At 40.2% G+C, this 18,080-nt stretch overlaps 1 protein-coding gene across 2 annotated transcripts in view; it reads left to right on the top strand.

The window, feature by feature from the left end:
* Positions 1–16,598, top strand: part of rmdn2 (regulator of microtubule dynamics 2) — a 55,307-nt gene extending 38,709 nt beyond the window's left edge. For both annotated transcript variants that reach the window (XM_078176197.1, XM_033613670.2), the window contains exons 6-11: positions 7,037–7,112; positions 7,734–7,811; positions 9,392–9,490; positions 13,468–13,521; positions 13,656–13,736; positions 13,870–16,598. In XM_078176197.1, coding sequence (XP_078032323.1) covers positions 7,037–7,112; positions 7,734–7,811; positions 9,392–9,490; positions 13,468–13,521; positions 13,656–13,736; positions 13,870–13,923 — 442 coding nt within the window. In that variant the 3' untranslated portion in view covers positions 13,924–16,598. The remainder of the gene's footprint in view (positions 1–7,036; positions 7,113–7,733; positions 7,812–9,391; positions 9,491–13,467; positions 13,522–13,655; positions 13,737–13,869) is intronic.
* The last annotated feature ends 1,482 nt before the right edge of the window (positions 16,599–18,080 follow it).

Below are 18,080 nucleotides of genomic sequence, written 5' to 3'. Positions count from 1 at the left end.
AATTCACAGTGATATGGAAAAGGAAAAAGCAACATGTTAACAGCTATTTTTTGGCATTTTAACCTTACATTTTGAAAATGATTAATCAGTTATGAAATTGTTGTTGATTCATTTTCTGTTGATTGACAAGTCATTTTAAGTCTAACTGTATGACACATAGTGTTTCATGACTGCAAGTATGAACAAGACTAAGAGTTTAGAGCCGTGCTAGCAACTCTGTGAGGCTGCACAATGTAGGCTGATGTCAGGATGCTAACTTGCTCACATTGAAAATGCCAATATGTGGACGATCTCCACAGTGTCAAGTTCCCGCCCATACACACAGCTGACCAATCGGGAGCAACACCAATCATGAGAATACCATTTGGTACACATAACTGTCAATCAGGGCATCATGTCCCCCTTTTTGTACCATCAAATAACCAAACTTATCAGAAAACTGAACACTTGAACAAACATCAGTGTGATAAGAAGCAGCTTAAATGACAGAAACCATCTTTGGGAAAAATCTACTCAATGTGTACTTTTTTTTACTTTGGACCCTGTCCGTACACTCACAAGGAGGGGACGGGCTCTATGAGATGTACAGCAGCCAGCCACCAGGGGGTGATCGAGATGTTTTGGCTTCACTTTTGGGGAGTGGTCATGTCGTCCATCTTCATTACACAGTCTATGGCTGCATCCAAATGTCCACCCTCTGGAATTGCGAACCAAGTCCTTGTGGACATCAGTCGTACATACTGTGATGAATTAAGCGTCATCATGTAAAGTCTACAAGGGTAGAGACTGCAGACAGCTCTCAAGACTGCTTTACTCATGGCCATAGAAACGTTCGAGCGATGATTGCTGTCATATTCTGTGTGCTCATCTGTCTGCAGATAAAGAGATATGAATCCCATGTATAGGTTTGTTTTGTAAGTGAACAAAAAAAACTATATAACTTATAGACTGCAGACATTCAAGTACAGAGATGTTTGTGAATAAGGACTGGGCAATGAATTGGGTAGGCCTGTTAGTTACATCAGAAGGACTTCTTTTGTTGTTATTTGTCCACTTTTCTAGCCTATATATTTGGCATTAAACTGTATTGTACTATAATACAATGCATTTGATTCCCTTTATGGCCTATATTTCTACATATTTCTGTATCATGATGTTGTTGAATATTATTTCTGGCCTACATGATTCAAGTTTTGTTGTAATAGGCTACAGTAACTGTTTTACATACACACAAGTTTTGTTTTTTTAGTCGGCTATTGGGAAAAAAACTACAACGTCAAGAATTTATTGCAATAAATTGTGGGGAATCAAATCATTGAAGTCTGCTGAAGTCTGCACCCTAAGTGGACTCTCTGGAAGTCTGCAGAAAGTCCTTTTCAGGCCCCTTGTGGACTGGATGAATTGTAGATTCGGACAGCCCTAAGCATTCCCAGACTTCCCAGGAACGTGCCCACAAAGTCCAGAAATTTGGATTCAGCCTATGGTGTGGCTGTATTGGACAAGATAAGTTTGACCTGATGATGGCACTAGATGGAAAGTGAGAGTTTTTACAATTCATCCGGAGGAAGACTTGAATATCTATACCAAACTTCATTTCAGTCCATCCAATAGTTGTTAGCTGCTACATGGCTAAAATGTGTTCAATTAAGCATATGATCCCTTAGCTGTTGCTAGTGTATTTTTGTCAAATGCTCATCCAGTACCACAGCTCCAAATGAGAACTGTTCACTCTTTTCATGAAAATTTTTATAGCCACTGTTGCTTTTATTTTTTCACTTTGTTTAATTTGTATCACGTAGTTGGAACGTGAAATCGCCAGATACTCTGACAGAGTTTTACTGCTTGTATGACAGGAGCTCAAAATTGAATTAAACTACTGTGGCCAGGCACAAACCAGCCATGTCCTGGCTCCGTTTGCTCACAGCAGATATTGAGTCACCGGTGATGGATTTGCTCAAAGCCTTTACATCCAGCGGTGTGTTTTCATTGGAAGCTCAGCAGCACAACTGCAGACAGATAGCATCTCTGCTCCTGTGATGTTGTGGAGCGCCTCACTCATCGAGCGCCAACCAGTGGCAGCGTGGCCACACCCTGCGCTACCTTAAGAAAATAAACAGATCTTTTTGGTTACAGTTAACACACAATTCATCAGCCTGTGTTTTCTTTGCAAAGAAATTCTGGGCACTTAGGAGTGATGTGGTTAGTACTTGTCCTATTACTGTTCATTTTCCGCACCGCCCACAGTAAGTAGGAGTAATGATGTTAAGCACAACAGTTAATGTTTGCATGACATTTCACACAATTACAGCAACCTATAATATTTATCTTTTTTCTTCTTGTACATTTTGATTAGGCAGTGGTTGAAATATTGTCAATTGAAGTCAAATCGCTTAGTTTCTCACTTGCCAGTTAGGAAGATCACTGAGCCTACATTAAGTTAATTTAGTAATTACCTGCTAATCGTGTAGCACAATTTGCATCCTGCCACAGCAAACTACATCTGGCGTCAGCATGCTGTGCATGATCACGATCCAGAGACAGAAAGAGTGAGAGTAACTACAGAGAACAGTAGCCCACTGCTAAATCATGCCCTGTTAAAAAATCCATTCACACATACCAGACACCTCAGTGCACAAATGCATGCAGTTGCAGATTCTATCTACCATCAGCACCACCATGTCAGACAACACTGTCAGATGACCTTTGTACACGCTGATCCTTCATATAAAAAGGTATTTACGTCGCTCTGTGGTGTTTGACAGAGTACCAGCAGGATTAAAACAGCCTTGCGGTGAAAAGACTTTGATCAGCTCTCTCCTCTTCTCTCCAAACCCACAGCGTCATGCTGACTTACAGATCTGGAAGCTGAAATCGCTCTTTGTTTCCTCTCCACCTGCCCACTGGTCCAAGTCAGTGTATTAATTAGTGGTTGAAGGAGTAAGGTGAAGCAGCTTATCTCTGCTGATGATGCCTAATGAGGAGTCTTACTTAAGAAGGCTGAGTGTTGGTGGTTTTTCAGTCCTTTTGGTTTCTCATTGTTAGTGACCCAGAAAAAAAAGGTGGTGTAACTGAAAGGTGCTGCCGAAATTCTCTCCAATCCTCCCACCTACGCAAAACTTCACTTCTTGACGTCCGTACTGTAGTCAGTCAGGACTGTGCAGTTTGCTGTCATTATAATTCTTTGAGTTCATATTAATTGTAAGTTGTCCAAAAGGCTCAAAATGATGGATTCTTCCAGTTGGGGCTTACGTTTCAATAGACGCACAGGTACAATATCAACAGAGAGAAAAAAGGTTATTTGACTTGATTGTGCAGTGAAAATCATTTCTGTCTTTTGCTTCTTTCTTCTGCAAGATAGCAAAGTCTGCCTGCATCATAACGATGAGGCAAGTGAGGACAGAGGGGATCTTGCCAAGCAAGGTCAGAGATTTAAATTGCTCAACCAACTGGGTGGATGGATTAAGTGATGGTGTCAAGGTGTCCTTGTGTAAGACACTTATGCCCCTGCTGTCTTAAGGGAATACTTCACTGACAAAATGACCATTTGTATAACAATTACTCACCCCGTCTTACCTTGAATTTTTGAAGAAAACTTTGTTTTGCTCATCTGTCTCAACAGTGAACAAAGAATCCAAAAATGGCGAACATTCTCGATGAATTGAAGTAACAGGTGACAGTGTTAAACAACAGCAAAACTATATAAAATCATCTGTTTACAAACTCTCACACTGGTGCAGTATCCAAACTCATTTATCCAGCTACAGTACAGGCCAAAAGTTTGGACACACCTTCTCGTTCAATGCGTTTTCTTTATTTTCATGACTATTTACATTGTAGATTCTCACTGAAGGCATCAAAACTATGAATGAACACATGTGGAGTTATGTACTTAACAAAAAAAGGTGAAATAACTGAAAACATGTTTTATATTCTAGTTTCTTCAAAATAGCCACCCTTTGCTCTGATTACTGCTTTGCACACTCTTGGCATTCTCTCCATGAGCTTCAAGAGGTAGTCACCTGAAATGGTTTTCCAACAGTCTTGAAGGAGTTCCCAGAGGTGTTTAGCACTTGTTGGCCCCTTTGCCTTTACTCTGCGGTCCAGCTCACCCCAAACCATCTCGATTGGGTTCAGGTCCGGTGACTGTGGAGGCCAGGTCATCTGCCGCAGCACTCCATCACTCTCCTTCTTGGTCAAATAGCCCTTACACAGCCTGGAGGTGTGTTTGGGGTCATTGTCCTGTTGAAAAATAAATGATCGTCCAACTAAACGCAAACCGGATGGGATGGCATGTCGCTGCAGGATGCTGTGGTAGCCATGCTGGTTCAGTGTGCCTTCAATTTTGAATAAATCCCCAACAGTGTCACCAGCAAAACACCCCCACACCATCACACCTCCTCCTCCATGCTTCACAGTGGGAACCAGGCATGTGGAATCCATCTGTTCACCTTTTCTGCGTCTCACAAAGACACGGGGGTTGGAACCAAAGATCTCAAATTTGGACTCATCAGACCAAAGCACAGATTTCCACTGGTCTAATGTCCATTCCTTGTGTTTCTTGGCCCAAACAAATCTCTTCTGCTTGTTGCCTCTCCTTAGCAGTGGTTTCCTAGCAGCTATTTGACCATGAAGGCCTGATTCGCGCAGTCTCCTCTTAACAGTTGTTCTAGAGATGGGTCTGCTGCTAGAACTCTGTGTGGCATTCATCTGGTCTCTGATCTGAGCTGCTGTTAACTTGCGATTTCTGAGGCTGGTGACTCGGATGAACTTATCCTCAGAAGCAGAGGTGACTCTTGGTCTTCCTTTCCTGGGTCGGTCCTCATGTGTGCCAGTTTCGTTGTAGCGCTTGATGGTTTTTGCGACTCCACTTGGGGACACATTTAAAGTTTTTGCAATTTTCCGGACTGACTGACCTTCATTTCTTAAAGTAATGATGGCCACTCGTTTTTTTTTGGTTAGCTGATTGGTTCTTGCCATAATATGAATTTTAACAGTTGTCCAATAGGGCTGTCGGCTGTGTATTAACCTGACTTCTGCACAACACAACTGATGGTCCCAACCCCATTGATAAAGCAAGAAATTCCACTAATTAACCCTGATAAGGCACACCTGTGAAGTGGAAACCATTTCAGGTGACTACCTCTTGAAGCTCATGGAGAGAATGCCAAGAGTGTGCAAAGCAGTAATCAGAGCAAAGGGTGGCTATTTTGAAGAAACTAGAATATAAAACATGTTTTCAGTTATTTCACCTTTTTTTGTTAAGTACATAACTCCACATGTGTTCATTCATAGTTTTGATGCCTTCAGTGAGAATCTACAATGTAAATAAATCATGAAAATAAAGAAAACGCGTTGAATGAGAAGGTGTGTCCAAACTTTTGGCCTGTACTGTATATGCTTGGTAATTCCCAAATACAGGCATTTTCACAAAACCCTAGCATACTATTTATAAAATAGCTGCGGTATGAGATGCCCTGGGTCGTGGCATTTCTTGACATTCTGGGCAGCTGCCATAGTAAAAAGATCAAGTGGCCCGGTAGCTGCTGTTTGTGACCTGTGTGAAACCAAAAGTGAATCAAGTTCTTTTAAGAACACTGTAGTGTGCTAGTATACTGTGCTAGAGTCATATGTCACGTGACCTATGTGACATATTTGATGGTGATGTTATATTACATTAGTACCAAACGTACTTCTTTTAAGCCAAACCATGATGTGTTTTGCTAAACCTAAACCTTTTTGGTTGGCTGAACCAAAGGAAGTAAACCTAAAAACATTATTTGCCTACATTACAAGCTCATTTTGAAAAACACTGTATGCATTTAATGAGCATAAACTGTGAAAACAGAAGTTTGTTTTGAAAACAGATGATGCATACAACAAGTGTAAATGGAATCGCTGTCCCTGAACATGTAAAATTGACACAGGAGGGGTACCTAGTGCATCATATTTTGACGTGAGGGGCGACTGACTCTCACGTCAAAATATGACGTGACGAAGCGTCTGCATTTGACGAGCTGAGAGTGAGAATGCGTTGGCTTGAACTAAGCTTGTGCATTCCGTTGAGCAGTGTTCAAACGCACACACATGCCCAGGCGTGCTCCTCATCCATGCCTGAGATTGTTTATGCAGAAGTGTTTTAAATACAAAAACGCATTAGATTGGGAAGTACTGAGCATTCGACTGAATAAATGAGACTATGATTATACTGCACGAGTTGTCTGAGAGGTTGTAAGCAAATAGTTTTGCATCATCAAATGCAGAGCCTCTAATTCATCAAGAAGGTTTTAAGACTCTGTAGGCATGCAGGTAAAGCAAAGTTTTCTTCACAAATGTAAAGTAACATGGGATGAGTAACTGATACAAATGGTCTTTTTGTCAGTGAAGTATTCCTGTAACACTAAGGACCACCACACTTGTGTGAGGATAATGGCATACACTTTTGAAAAATCCATACTCAAAGGTATTGTTGAGCAACTATTGTTTTGTTGAGAGCAAATGCCTACTTACTCACCTCTGCACACCTGGCCAATTACTGCATGAAGTGGGCGTGCTTGCGCATTGTCGGTTTTGGAAAGTTACAAAAATTGCTGGATGCAGACCCCTGATTCTTACGTCAGACAGGTGTGGGTTCAGGGGATTTCAGACACTGTTCAACCATCCAGCAAATACTTTGGTTGAAGCATACTGACGCCTTTAAACTGTCACACACGTTATTACACACTTCATTTTAAATATCTTCCTTTTTTTCTGTACTTTTACTTGTTTAATCTTTTCTTGGAGAATGTTGTCAGCTGTGCCCTTAAAACAAGGATAGTGTTTACTGCCAGTTGAGGTGGTCATTGCCTTCTTGCAGCAGGAAATTTTGGGGGGTTCAGGGGACAAAAGAAATCTGTGCAAGTCAGTTCAAACCTATGTTCTTTTTTCAATAAATCTGTTGCTGTTTTTTTTTTTCCTCTGCAAAGACACAATGAGCCAAGCAGGATTACCTGTAGACACCTGATACACAGTTTATCTGCATAATACCATCTCTCCACAGGTATGCCATCATGTGTGGGATTATGGCAGAATATGACACAGTACAGAACAAGATAAAGAACGGATACATCTTTAAGGTGAGTTGATCTCTTAAATAGACAGTTCTCTGGTGATATGTTGTGTCTGGGACTGTGCACCTTCTGAAACAAATTGTGACGACTTAATGAAATACTTTGGCTATTATGTGTATACAATTTCATATATATATTGAACATTGCTTTTACCATGTACTCAGGGTAAAGGGGGAATGGCTACTCATATCACTTAAGCCAGTAAGCCACTCCTACAGCCATTTGGTTACATAAGATGGAGTGTGGAACAACAGCACGTAGTGTTTTATCTTCTGTCAGCGGCTTCCTCCAAACACTGTGTACCTGCAAAACTCTTGACAGGTGAAAGATAGAGCCATAGAGCATTGGAGAAGGAAGATATGGGGGAAAAAAGCCTGTGGAAAAGAGCAAGGGAGGGTGTGTGACAGCCAGGAGTGTGTGGTCGCTCTGCTAGATCGCGTGTGTGAGAGGTGTTTGTGAAATACTTGTGGGTTGGTGAAGCAGGACAGATCAGGCCAGAACAGAAGGCAGTGGAAATAGCAGCCATGTCATGAATCAACAGTGAAAATCTTCACTCTGTCTGTCTGTCTGTCTGTCTGTCTGTCTGTATGTCTGCCTGTCTGCCTGCCTGCCTGCCTCCCCTCCCAGGATCATCTGGATAAGGCCATTGAGCTGAAGCCACAAGACCCCATGTCCTACTACCTGCTGGGCCGCTGGTGCTACGCTGTATGTGAGCCTCCTGACACACTGCGCAGCACATATATCTCTCCTATCTGTCCTCACATACACAAACAGTAAATTTATGGAGGCGGACATGTCTCTGTGCCCCCTCTCCTCCCTTTGTTAACCCACCCATAGTTTCCCCTCATTCATTCCCACTGTTTAGGCTTCCCAGAGGTTTATTTTTCCCTCTATGATGTTCACAGAAAGCGCTACGGAAGGTTAACACCAGCCATTGTTAGCTTCAAATCAGATTGTGCCAGGGAGATATTTTCATCCTGTTTCTATTCGGCTCATGTTCTTTCAGTGCAGGCAGTTGTTTCTATAATGATTATGTCTTGTCTGTTAATCATTTTACCACATGTATTTTGGAAATGATTTGGGATGATAAATTATTGTCATTTATATATAAAGGTTTGCAGCTGTTTGCTGTGGAGTGTTCCAGTTGTTTCATGAGCCATTTGTCACGTAACTTGGTGCCAGTTGTCAAACTAACTGCCTGACAAGAAGGAAGCTATTACAGAGATTGCTCTGATTAAATTATATAATACTCACCTACACTGTTGGTACCAGAGAGGGAGTGAGGGCCTGTGCAAATTTAGCAGAGCAGTAACACCTGATATTTTCAGGGACTGAGTTTTACGGGCTGACTGCGGTGTGTACATGTTCAACAATGATCTACTGTTTGTATTGAGCCAGCGGTTCTGTTTGAACGGTCCTGTGATGACGCCAAAGCAACGCTACACCTGCAATTAGACGTCGCTCTGATGAATGGTGCGCGGCAGGAACATCACATGTTTGACCCAGGCTTCTCCTGGCCATTATCATCTTCTGCGAAAAGTGTCAGTAGAAAAGTATCAGTGTACAGGGTACCTGTGGTCATGGAAATAACTGGAGAAGTCACAGTCGGGTGTGTTTTTCTGGTTTGGAAGAGTTAAAGAAAATTATATGCAACCAAACTGGCTAGGAAATTTATGGAAACAAACACACACACAAAATTCATTACCTTTGTTTCCACTTACTGTTGAAGCACCAAATTTTACAGATGTAATTACGTTTACCAGACAAAAATGAAAAACTTCCACATTACTTAAATATCTCAATATAGAGCAGCAGTATACCAAAGCAAAAATTAAAATTAACCGTTGAAAAGTTAAGCGTAGATGTTCACTAATATTCATTGTGAAATTTCCCCTTCATTTCACTGAAACGTTGATTATGTTTTTGGAAACCTGAGGGAACAGTGACCCTTTTTTAGATTTTAGGAATCGTATCAGGGTAAAACGAAGTTGATAACTATTAACAATAGCTTGTTAATGATGTTTTAAAGACTAATCTTAACCTTGTCATGTTGCTTTAGTGATGTACAGGTGTACTCCAGGATCATTGTGACAGCCCTGTTGGGTGTGGTTACAGGTGCAACAAATCGCACTTCTAACCACACCCTGCCTCACCCAGCATGTGAAAGAGGCTAGTAACTTTTAACCAGAGGACAGTGATATGCTGCTTTTTAGCCTGGTGTTAAGTTATTCTTTAACTAATTTGCAGAATTGTCTTTTAACTTGAGCTGTTTGATCATTTTGCAGGTGGCTCAGTTGTCGTGGATTGAGAGGAAAGTTGCTGCAACATTGTTTGGAGAGCCTCCAAGTGCCACAGTTGAAGATGCACTGAAGAATTTTCTAAGGGTACATTTTGCAGTCATTCTCGTCTTTGCATACATTCAACTTCTTAAAAAATACATATTATGCTTTTCCTTATTTTCTGACATGTTAGATATTTAGTGTTCATATTAAGTAATCCCTGTGAGCAAATGTTTTTTCTACTTTAGATAAGCTGTCGTAAGCTTGTAACATTTTTCTTCATATGGTCGCCAGGCACGCAACTGCAAGTGTTTACATTATGTAGCCTACACTGCTAAATGTGGCTACATGCTAACGTCGGGGAAACAAGTAATCACAGTTGCCGATGTTGTGAATTTCTCCCAGATTTCGGATTAAAGTCCTGCTGGAACAGTTGTAAAGATTTTGGTTTAGAAGCTGGAATACTGAAATACAGACTGCAATACAGGTGTTCCAGCACAGACAGTATTTTTTGAACACTAAAGCATGTAAACTTGATCTAGTAGGAACCAAAAATAGCAGTATGATCCTGAAAATGAGCGTAATAGATCCCCTTTAAGGTTTGAGCATGCTAAAAATGAACTAGTTTTTATAGTGTGCACACAACTGTTTCACCCCACATAAAAAACAAGGTGTAAAGCCATCACAGAGAAGTGTGAAATTCAGTCAGTCGTACAAATGGGGATAACAGTGCACACTTAAAGGTAATTACAGTGTTGCTGTCTTAAACACACAACGTGATGAATAGAGTGCGTAAAGAAGAAGGAAGGAAGAAGAAATTACAATCCTCCCTATTGTCTCACCTCCACACACCCCACGCACAAGTGGGCGTGACTTTGATTTCGGAAAGTTACAAAAATTGTAGGACGTAGGTGCGCAGTTCAGATGTTGGCAGGGGGTTTGAGATGCAGTTTAACAATCCAATACCCACTTTAATGGAAGCATACTTTAACCTTTAAGGAATGCCTTCACTTAGCCTGCGTGGCTGGTGTATTAACAAGATTAACTGGGAATAAAAGTAATCAAAAACGGGACTGATAGTCTCATTTCGTATGAATTGTTTTTTGTTTTTTTTTTGTTCCCATAGAGTTTAATTGATTGCATGCTCTCCCCTGAGCTGCCCTGATTAATGAAACACGCAGTGTTCAGCATCTTGTTTATCTAGCGTTCACTTGCAACTTGCCTCCAGGTCACTCTTGTGCCCAGTTTTTTCAAAGACCAACCGCTTCGTATTTAGAAAGGCTTAATCTGTGTACCCACATTTCAAATGTTTATATAGTAATGAAATGAATTTTGCTCCTGGCTAATATTCCTGTTCGTGCCTCTTCGTCACGTCTTGTGTATTTCACCCATCAATTTGATTTAAGTGGTCCCTGTTACAACATGCTGCCCGTGACCTGGAGGAGAGCCTCTGGTGTGGCTGTTGAGCTTTAACAAATACATCCTGTGAGGTTATTCAGGTCATTCAAATCCAGACTTCAGACTGAATAACCGTGACATTGCGCGAGCAACAACAGTCACTTTCAGGTAGACAACTGGTAACTGATTTCAGTTGCACAGATATGTCAAATCAGCAAACTTGTTTATTTTTGTTGTCATTTTCACCCAAAACTGTAACTGTATTGTTTAAACATAGTGGTCTGACCTATCAGACTTTTCTGCTGTGCTTATTTTATGTTCTGTGTTCCTTTGCTAGTGTCTTAAATAAACTAAATCTACTGGTATGGAAGCTAAGAAATAAACTGCTGTGGACGGGGCTGCAGCAAAATGTATTTTAGCCACCTGAAAAGACTTGTCTAAAAAAATCAATATCAGTTTAATTGTATGCTATATTTTAAATATTTTCTCCGCTTTATCTTACACACTAACCAATCAAGGCAGCAGTAGACCAGCCACTCTCATGTTCTGTGAGGTAAAATTACAGATTTTGTCAGTGAAGTCTGGTGACTTTGAGATAACAACTTTGGTTCCCTGTTGGAAAGGGCTGCCTGACAGCAAGTTAAAGCAGCATAAATATTTTAAATTTAACGTACACTTTAACTGAAATTTGTTGTTTTTAGGTAAGTCTTTTTAATGTGGCTAAAATCTCATCAATTGGGGCAGCGTTTGCTCAGCAACATTTGATTTCACGTAGGTTATGCAGGGGTTTTCCTCCTGGAAGTTATTGTAAAAAAAAGGCTGTGATACAGTCTATAGAAATCTTCATCTGGTTTAGTCCAGTCAAAACAGACACTAAAATGTTAACTTAAGATGTTAAATTAAAATACTAGCAACTACTGTACCATTACAGCTTCACTGCTGAATTTTCTTGAACACATTATATAAAGTATACCAGTGATATAGTGGTATATGCATCATGAACAGAGATTAATTGTCTTTTAAAATATATACAGTACAGGCCAAAAGTTTGGACACACCTTCTCATTCAATGCATTTTCTTTATTTTCATGACTATTTACATTGTAGATTCTCACTGAAGGCATCAAAACTATGAATGAATACATGTGGAGTTATGTACTTAACAAAAAAAGATGAAATAACTGAAAACATGTTTTATATTCTAGTTTCTTCAAAATAGCCACCCTTTGCTCTGATTACTGCTTTGCACACTCTTGGCATTCTTTCGATGAGCTTCAAGAGGTAGTCACCTGAAATGGTTTTCCAACAGTCTTGAAGGAGTTCCCAGAGGTGTTTAGCACTTGTTGGCCCCTTTGCCTTCACTCTGCGGTCCAGCTCACCCCAAACCATCTCGATTGGGTTCAGGTCCGGTGACTGTGGAGGCCAGGTCATCTGCCGCAGCACTCCATCACTCTCCTTCTTGGTCAGATAGCCCTTACACAGCCTGGAGGTGTGTTTGGGGTCATTGTCCTGTTGAAAAATAAATGATCGTCCAACTAAACGCAAACCGGATGGGATGGCATGTCGCTGCAGGATGCTGTGGTAGCCATGCTGGTTCAGTGTGCCTTCAATTTTGAATAAATCCCCAACAGTGTCACCAGCAAAACACCCCCACACCATCACACCTCCTCCTCCATGCTTCACAGTAGGAACCAGGCATGTGGAATCCATCCGTTCACCTTTTCTGCGTCTCACAAAGACACGGCGGTTGGAACCAAAGATCTCAAATTTGGACTCATCAGACCAAAGGACAGATTTCCACTGGTCTAATGTCCATTCCTTGTGTTTCTTGGCCCAAACAAATCTCTTCTGCTTGTTGCCTCTCCTTAGCAGTGGTTTCCTAGCAGCTATTTGACCATGAAGGCCTGATTCGCGCAGTCTCCTCTTAACAGTTGTTCTAGAGATGGGTCTGCTGCTAGAACTCTGTGTGGCATTCATCTGGTCTCTGATCTGAGCTGCTGTTAACTTGCAATTTCTGAGGCTGGTGACTCGGATGAACTTATCCTCAGAAGCAGAGGTGACTCTTGGTCTTCCTTTCCTGGGTCGGTCCTCATGTGTGCCAGTTTCGTTGTAGCGCTTGATGGTTTTTGCGACTCCACTTGGGGACACATTTAAAGTTTTTGCAATTTTCCGGACTGACAGACCTTCATTTCTTAAAGTAATGATGGCCACTCGTTTTTGTTTAGTTAGCTGATTGGTTCTTGCCATAATATGAATTTTAACAGTTGTCCAATAGGGCTGTCGGCTGTGTATTAACCTGACTTCTGCACAACACAACTGATGGTCCCAACCCCATTGATAAAGCAAGAAATTCCACTAATTAACCCTGATAAGGCACACCTGTGAAGTGGAAACCATTTCAGGTGACTACCTCTTGAAGCTCATGGAGAGAATGCCAAGAGTGCGCAAAGCAGTAATCAGAGCAAAGGGTGGCTATTTTGAAGAAACTAGAATATAAAACATGTTTTCAGTTATTTCACCTTTTTTTGTTAAGTACATAACTCCACATGTGTTCATTCATAGTTTTGATGCCTTCAGTGAGAATCTACAATGTAAATAGTCATGAAAATAAAGAAAACGCATTGAATGAGAAGGTGTGTCCAAACTTTTGGCCTGTACTGTATATATGTATTATTTTTATTCAGGTTGAGGAGCTCCAGCCAGGATATTCCAAACTCAACTATGTGTTTCTAGCTAAGGTCAGTACCAGAAGCTTTAAGTTGAACTCTCATTACCATTGTTTGTTTTATGACCACACTGTGCACTGTTCTGTGAGATCTGATGACTAAGACTAAACAATGCATTGATGGCTTTTGCTTCTTTTCTTTGGCAGTGCTACAAAGACCTGGGGCAAAGGGAGAAGGCGAGGAAGATGTGCGAAGCTGCTTCTTCAATGAATGGCATGTCCAAAGAGGTAGACCTCATCACTCTACTATTGCAAGACTGTATTTATATCCGTCTCGCAGGGTTATTCCATCTGCAAGATGATACACTGTTTAATAGAATTGTATTTTATTGTATTTTGAATAATGTTTTTTTGTCCTCAGGATGAAGAGGCACAGAAGGAGCTGGACTCACTCTACCCAGCGCTCGGAGTGTGACAACAGCTTGCACATAGCACATTCTTTTGGAAATACATTTTCCATGTGCTACGAGCTGTGTGTGTGTGTGTGTGTGTGTGTGTGTGTGTGTATGTGTGGATATAGTGTGTATTGAGAGGACATCATGTTAATTCACTCTGTGAGTGGAGGGAGGTGCGCTGTGGCATTATATAATCAATGGGAGCAATAACACAGTCAGAGCCGTCCGATGCAGTTTTAAATCAGATTCGTAGTCTGATTGGTTTGGCTTTTTTTTTTTTTTTTTTTTTTTTTTATGGAGAGCAAATTATTCAAGCCTGGTTGTACAAAATCGGTAAGACAATTTGTTTTCCCTTTTAGGTAATAAAGTCTCTAAAGTGGACATTTTAATTTTTATAGCAATTTGATTAGTCATAAGTTACAGTCTGATTGCTCTGATAGCAAAAGTCAGTCCAGTGTGTCTCAAGGATACTGAGTTTCCTTGACAACAATGACTTGTCGCTTTTTTGGAAAGTGACCCACAGGACTCGCTGTTCCTTCCTGCTCCGTCCCGTTTTGTTTTGTTTTTTTGTTTTTTTTTTTTAATGGTTGTTGTTGTGTCTCTCACCACACATTCAAGTGGCAATAACAAAAGCACATCAGACAATGGCGCACCCAAACAAAGATCTTGGAATGCTGTGACCACTAGACGACCTCCTGCCCTCTTGACTCAGACCAGTGTTAGTGCTCACTAGCTACATCCACATGCAGACTTTGTACACTTATCACACAGATAGATGAATATGTTCTTTAGGATGTCTTTCATGAGATCTGATGAAGTGTGGTTGTTGACTTTGGCATGTGTCCACTGAAGACATTGATAAATCACTTACCTCCTGTCCCTGTGACAGTAATGTCAACATGCAGAGATGGTGCTCTTTGAGAAAGCCCTGGGTGCTGTAGGTTTTAATGTGTTTCCTGAACCCCTTTGATACACATCTGTCAACAACCCTCACTATCATTTTACGTCGAACTGTTGTGCGACTACTCACAAAGAGTGAATCCTTTAAAGTCAGTTTCCTAACCTCTTATTTAGTCGTGGGTTATCAGTTAACCCTGGATATTTGGTTTTCATAATTTAGCACCATACACCAGATGTCCTCACAGGGGTTGAGCAAAGAGCCCATAAATTATGTTTCCCTCTGTAAACACCGCACATCAATATGAAAGACAGACGAGAAATACGTTGGACTGACGTACAGACATAAAATTTTGGTCTGGGTGACAACATTTTAAATGTCTAATGACTAAGTATCGTTATTCTACATCAAGATGATGTTAGCATGAGGTGTTTGAAAGATGTTGGATTTTGGTTACTTAACAACGCAACTTACAACAAACAAAATATCAACGTGATCTGTCGTCCGTATTCTACGTCACATTGCCTTTGGCTTTAGACGTCGTGACATTGAATTTCGGTCAGCTAATGTCCAAGCTAAATTCAAGCAAATATCAATGTCTAATGATGGTGGTGACCAGCTGGGAAGTCTCATCACAGAAACTTGTTTGTAACTCATATTAAACGGTTATATGAAGCATACATATAGGTGGTTTTTTTTTTTGTTTGTTTGTTTGTTTTTTAATTCATAGTTGCTTTTGGAACTTTTAAGGAAGGTTTTTCATTCTGGGGGGCCTCACGAATCCTTTGATTTTCCACATATTCCTCTTTGAACATTTACATGGATCTCTGACTGCCTTACATTTTACTGGTCTCATATTGTTTTTAAAGCTGTGTGATCTAACATCATTTTTATTGAGACATCTGTTTTCTTATTAACTTTTCCAATGCCAGAGAAAGTGGAGAGGCATCCAAAGTGCCACCACTCCAACTTGGTATGCCAAGGAAAAAATGTTTATAGAGGGCTCCTCTTACTCTGCGCATATACAACACTTAATTATCCTATTTAAGGTTCAAGTAAGGTTTTACTCAAGTTGAAATTAATGGAGGAAAAAAAAAAGAATAGTAAAGTCCATGTTGGTCACCATTGGTCGTCAGGCCTCATCGGTGCACTGATGAACAAAGAACATATTTAGATGAACTACTGGTGTGCATGTAAATTTTTTGTCATCCATGTTTCTCTCTGCAACAAAAATGTTGGACCAATGGCTCTATAGTAAAACTATAATGAAAATAGCAGAGGATGCAGACCCATTACTTTGGCATGAAGTGATGGTGCTTATTTTACGATTGCATTCCAGGTTAGATAATGCCACTAAATTTTTATTACTGTCTACCTGTAATACTGTCTTACTGTATTTTATTACTGTCTAATGTCTCACCTGATCATGTTTCTATTCAGTCTTGTTAGGCGTGATGCATTTTAGACATGCATATTGAAATTGTGAAATCATAAGAATTTTGTTTTGTTTGCTCTTGAGATTTGTTTTGGGAAAGTCTATGGATTTAGAGTCTGATTTGTTTTAATGTGTTTTATGTTGTTAGGGTTAAGTGATTTGTTAACATTACGAAAAGAATTGCTTTTATTTGTCACTTTACAGATTTTTCTACCAGCACTATGAATGTATCTTTATATGCCAAAGTACAGTATTCCTCAAACCCTAAACTCTACATGGAGGTAATACTGTTCATTGTCACAAACAGTGTGCACTGAATGATTAATGGTACTGGAGTCTGTAATTAAATCTGTGCAATCCTGTTACGGGGTGTGAGTTTGTCACTTGTCTTACTTGTTAAAGAGCTCGTTTGTGTGCTTGTTAGTTTTATTGCAGTTTATGAGGAATACCCTCTCACAACGTAATCTCTAACTTATAATTAAAATGTACTGATATTTTTTTTTGTCATAAAATACATTGATCTTCATCCAAAAACAAGTAAAATGGTAACAAGCAGGCACCTGCATGACTATCAGTGATTGTGGAGTTTTAAGGCATCCCTTCCCTTTTCCCCAGACTGTACATTTTGTGCCAGGGCAATTGGGAATTTGTTACTGGATCAGATTCAGGCCACCAGTCTAGTCATGTCTGAGCCTTTTTTTCCACAGCAGAACCACTCTAAATGAGCACAGGTGTTTGTTTATACAGTCATGAAAACTTCACCTTTCCTTGACTGATTTTATTAGCCTCCTGTGCACTTCATTTTAAAGCCTCAGCCGAAACAGCTGCAGAATTCACTTACAGCTGTTTTTTCTTCCATATGATGGAAACTTTAAATGTTTGGTATTTGTTCACATATTGTATGTCTCTATTTGTGATTGCATCTAATCTTGATGTCTGTACATGTTGTCCTAAAAACCATGTTACATAAGATTTCAGAGGCCACAGCTTTGGGATTTTTTTCTCATGAAGACAAATAGAAGTTGTTGTTTTTTTTCCCTGAAGTTTTGCCGGACTTCAGTCTATATTAAAAGAATACTTAACCTGTAAAATGACCTTTTGTATATCAATTACTCATTGTGTTACCTTGAATTTGTGAAGATTATTTTGTTTTTCTCGCATACCTCCATGTTAAACATAGAATCCAAAAAAAGGTGAACGTTCTTCATGAATTGAAGTCATGGGGGACCATGTTTAACAACAGCAGAACTATATCAAAACATCCATTTACAAACTCACTCAACTTGTGCAGTATCATCCAAGATTCATTTATCCACATGCATTTTCACTAAAATGTTACAATATAAACACTTGTGCCTACAAGTAGCAAACACCACTGGGTTGTGCGTGACACTGTTTGCTGATGTGTTTGAAATGGCAATGTTTTAGCAAGAATGCATGTGTTTGGGAAGTACTGAGCATACATCTGGATATATGAGTCTTCAGTCTTGGATGATACTGCACGAGTTGTGTGGGGGTTTGTAAATGGATGTTTTGATAGATTTGCTGTTGTCAAACGGGGTCCCCCTTGACCTCAGTTCATGGAGAATGTTCGCCCATTTTGAAACCTCCATTCATCATGGAGGAATGCCAGAGAAATAGTTTTCTTTATGAATTCAAAGTAAAACAAGACGAGTAACTGATGTACAAATGGCCATTTTGCGGGTGAAGTATTACTTGAATTCCAGTTTGTCTCAAGCAGTCGTGGAATATGTGTTTTTGGTTTTTAGCACTTCAGACATTTGGAAAATCCCCCTATTCACTTTCTGAAGAAGGGTTAGACAAGAAGATGCATACCACTCATA

The sequence above is a fragment of the Epinephelus lanceolatus genome, chromosome 17 (genome assembly GCF_041903045.1).
Source record: "Epinephelus lanceolatus isolate andai-2023 chromosome 17, ASM4190304v1, whole genome shotgun sequence".
Classification (NCBI taxonomy): domain Eukaryota; kingdom Metazoa; phylum Chordata; class Actinopteri; order Perciformes; family Serranidae; genus Epinephelus; species Epinephelus lanceolatus.
The sequence above is the reverse complement of the archived record's forward strand: the minus strand, read 5'-3'. Positions and strand labels throughout refer to the sequence as shown.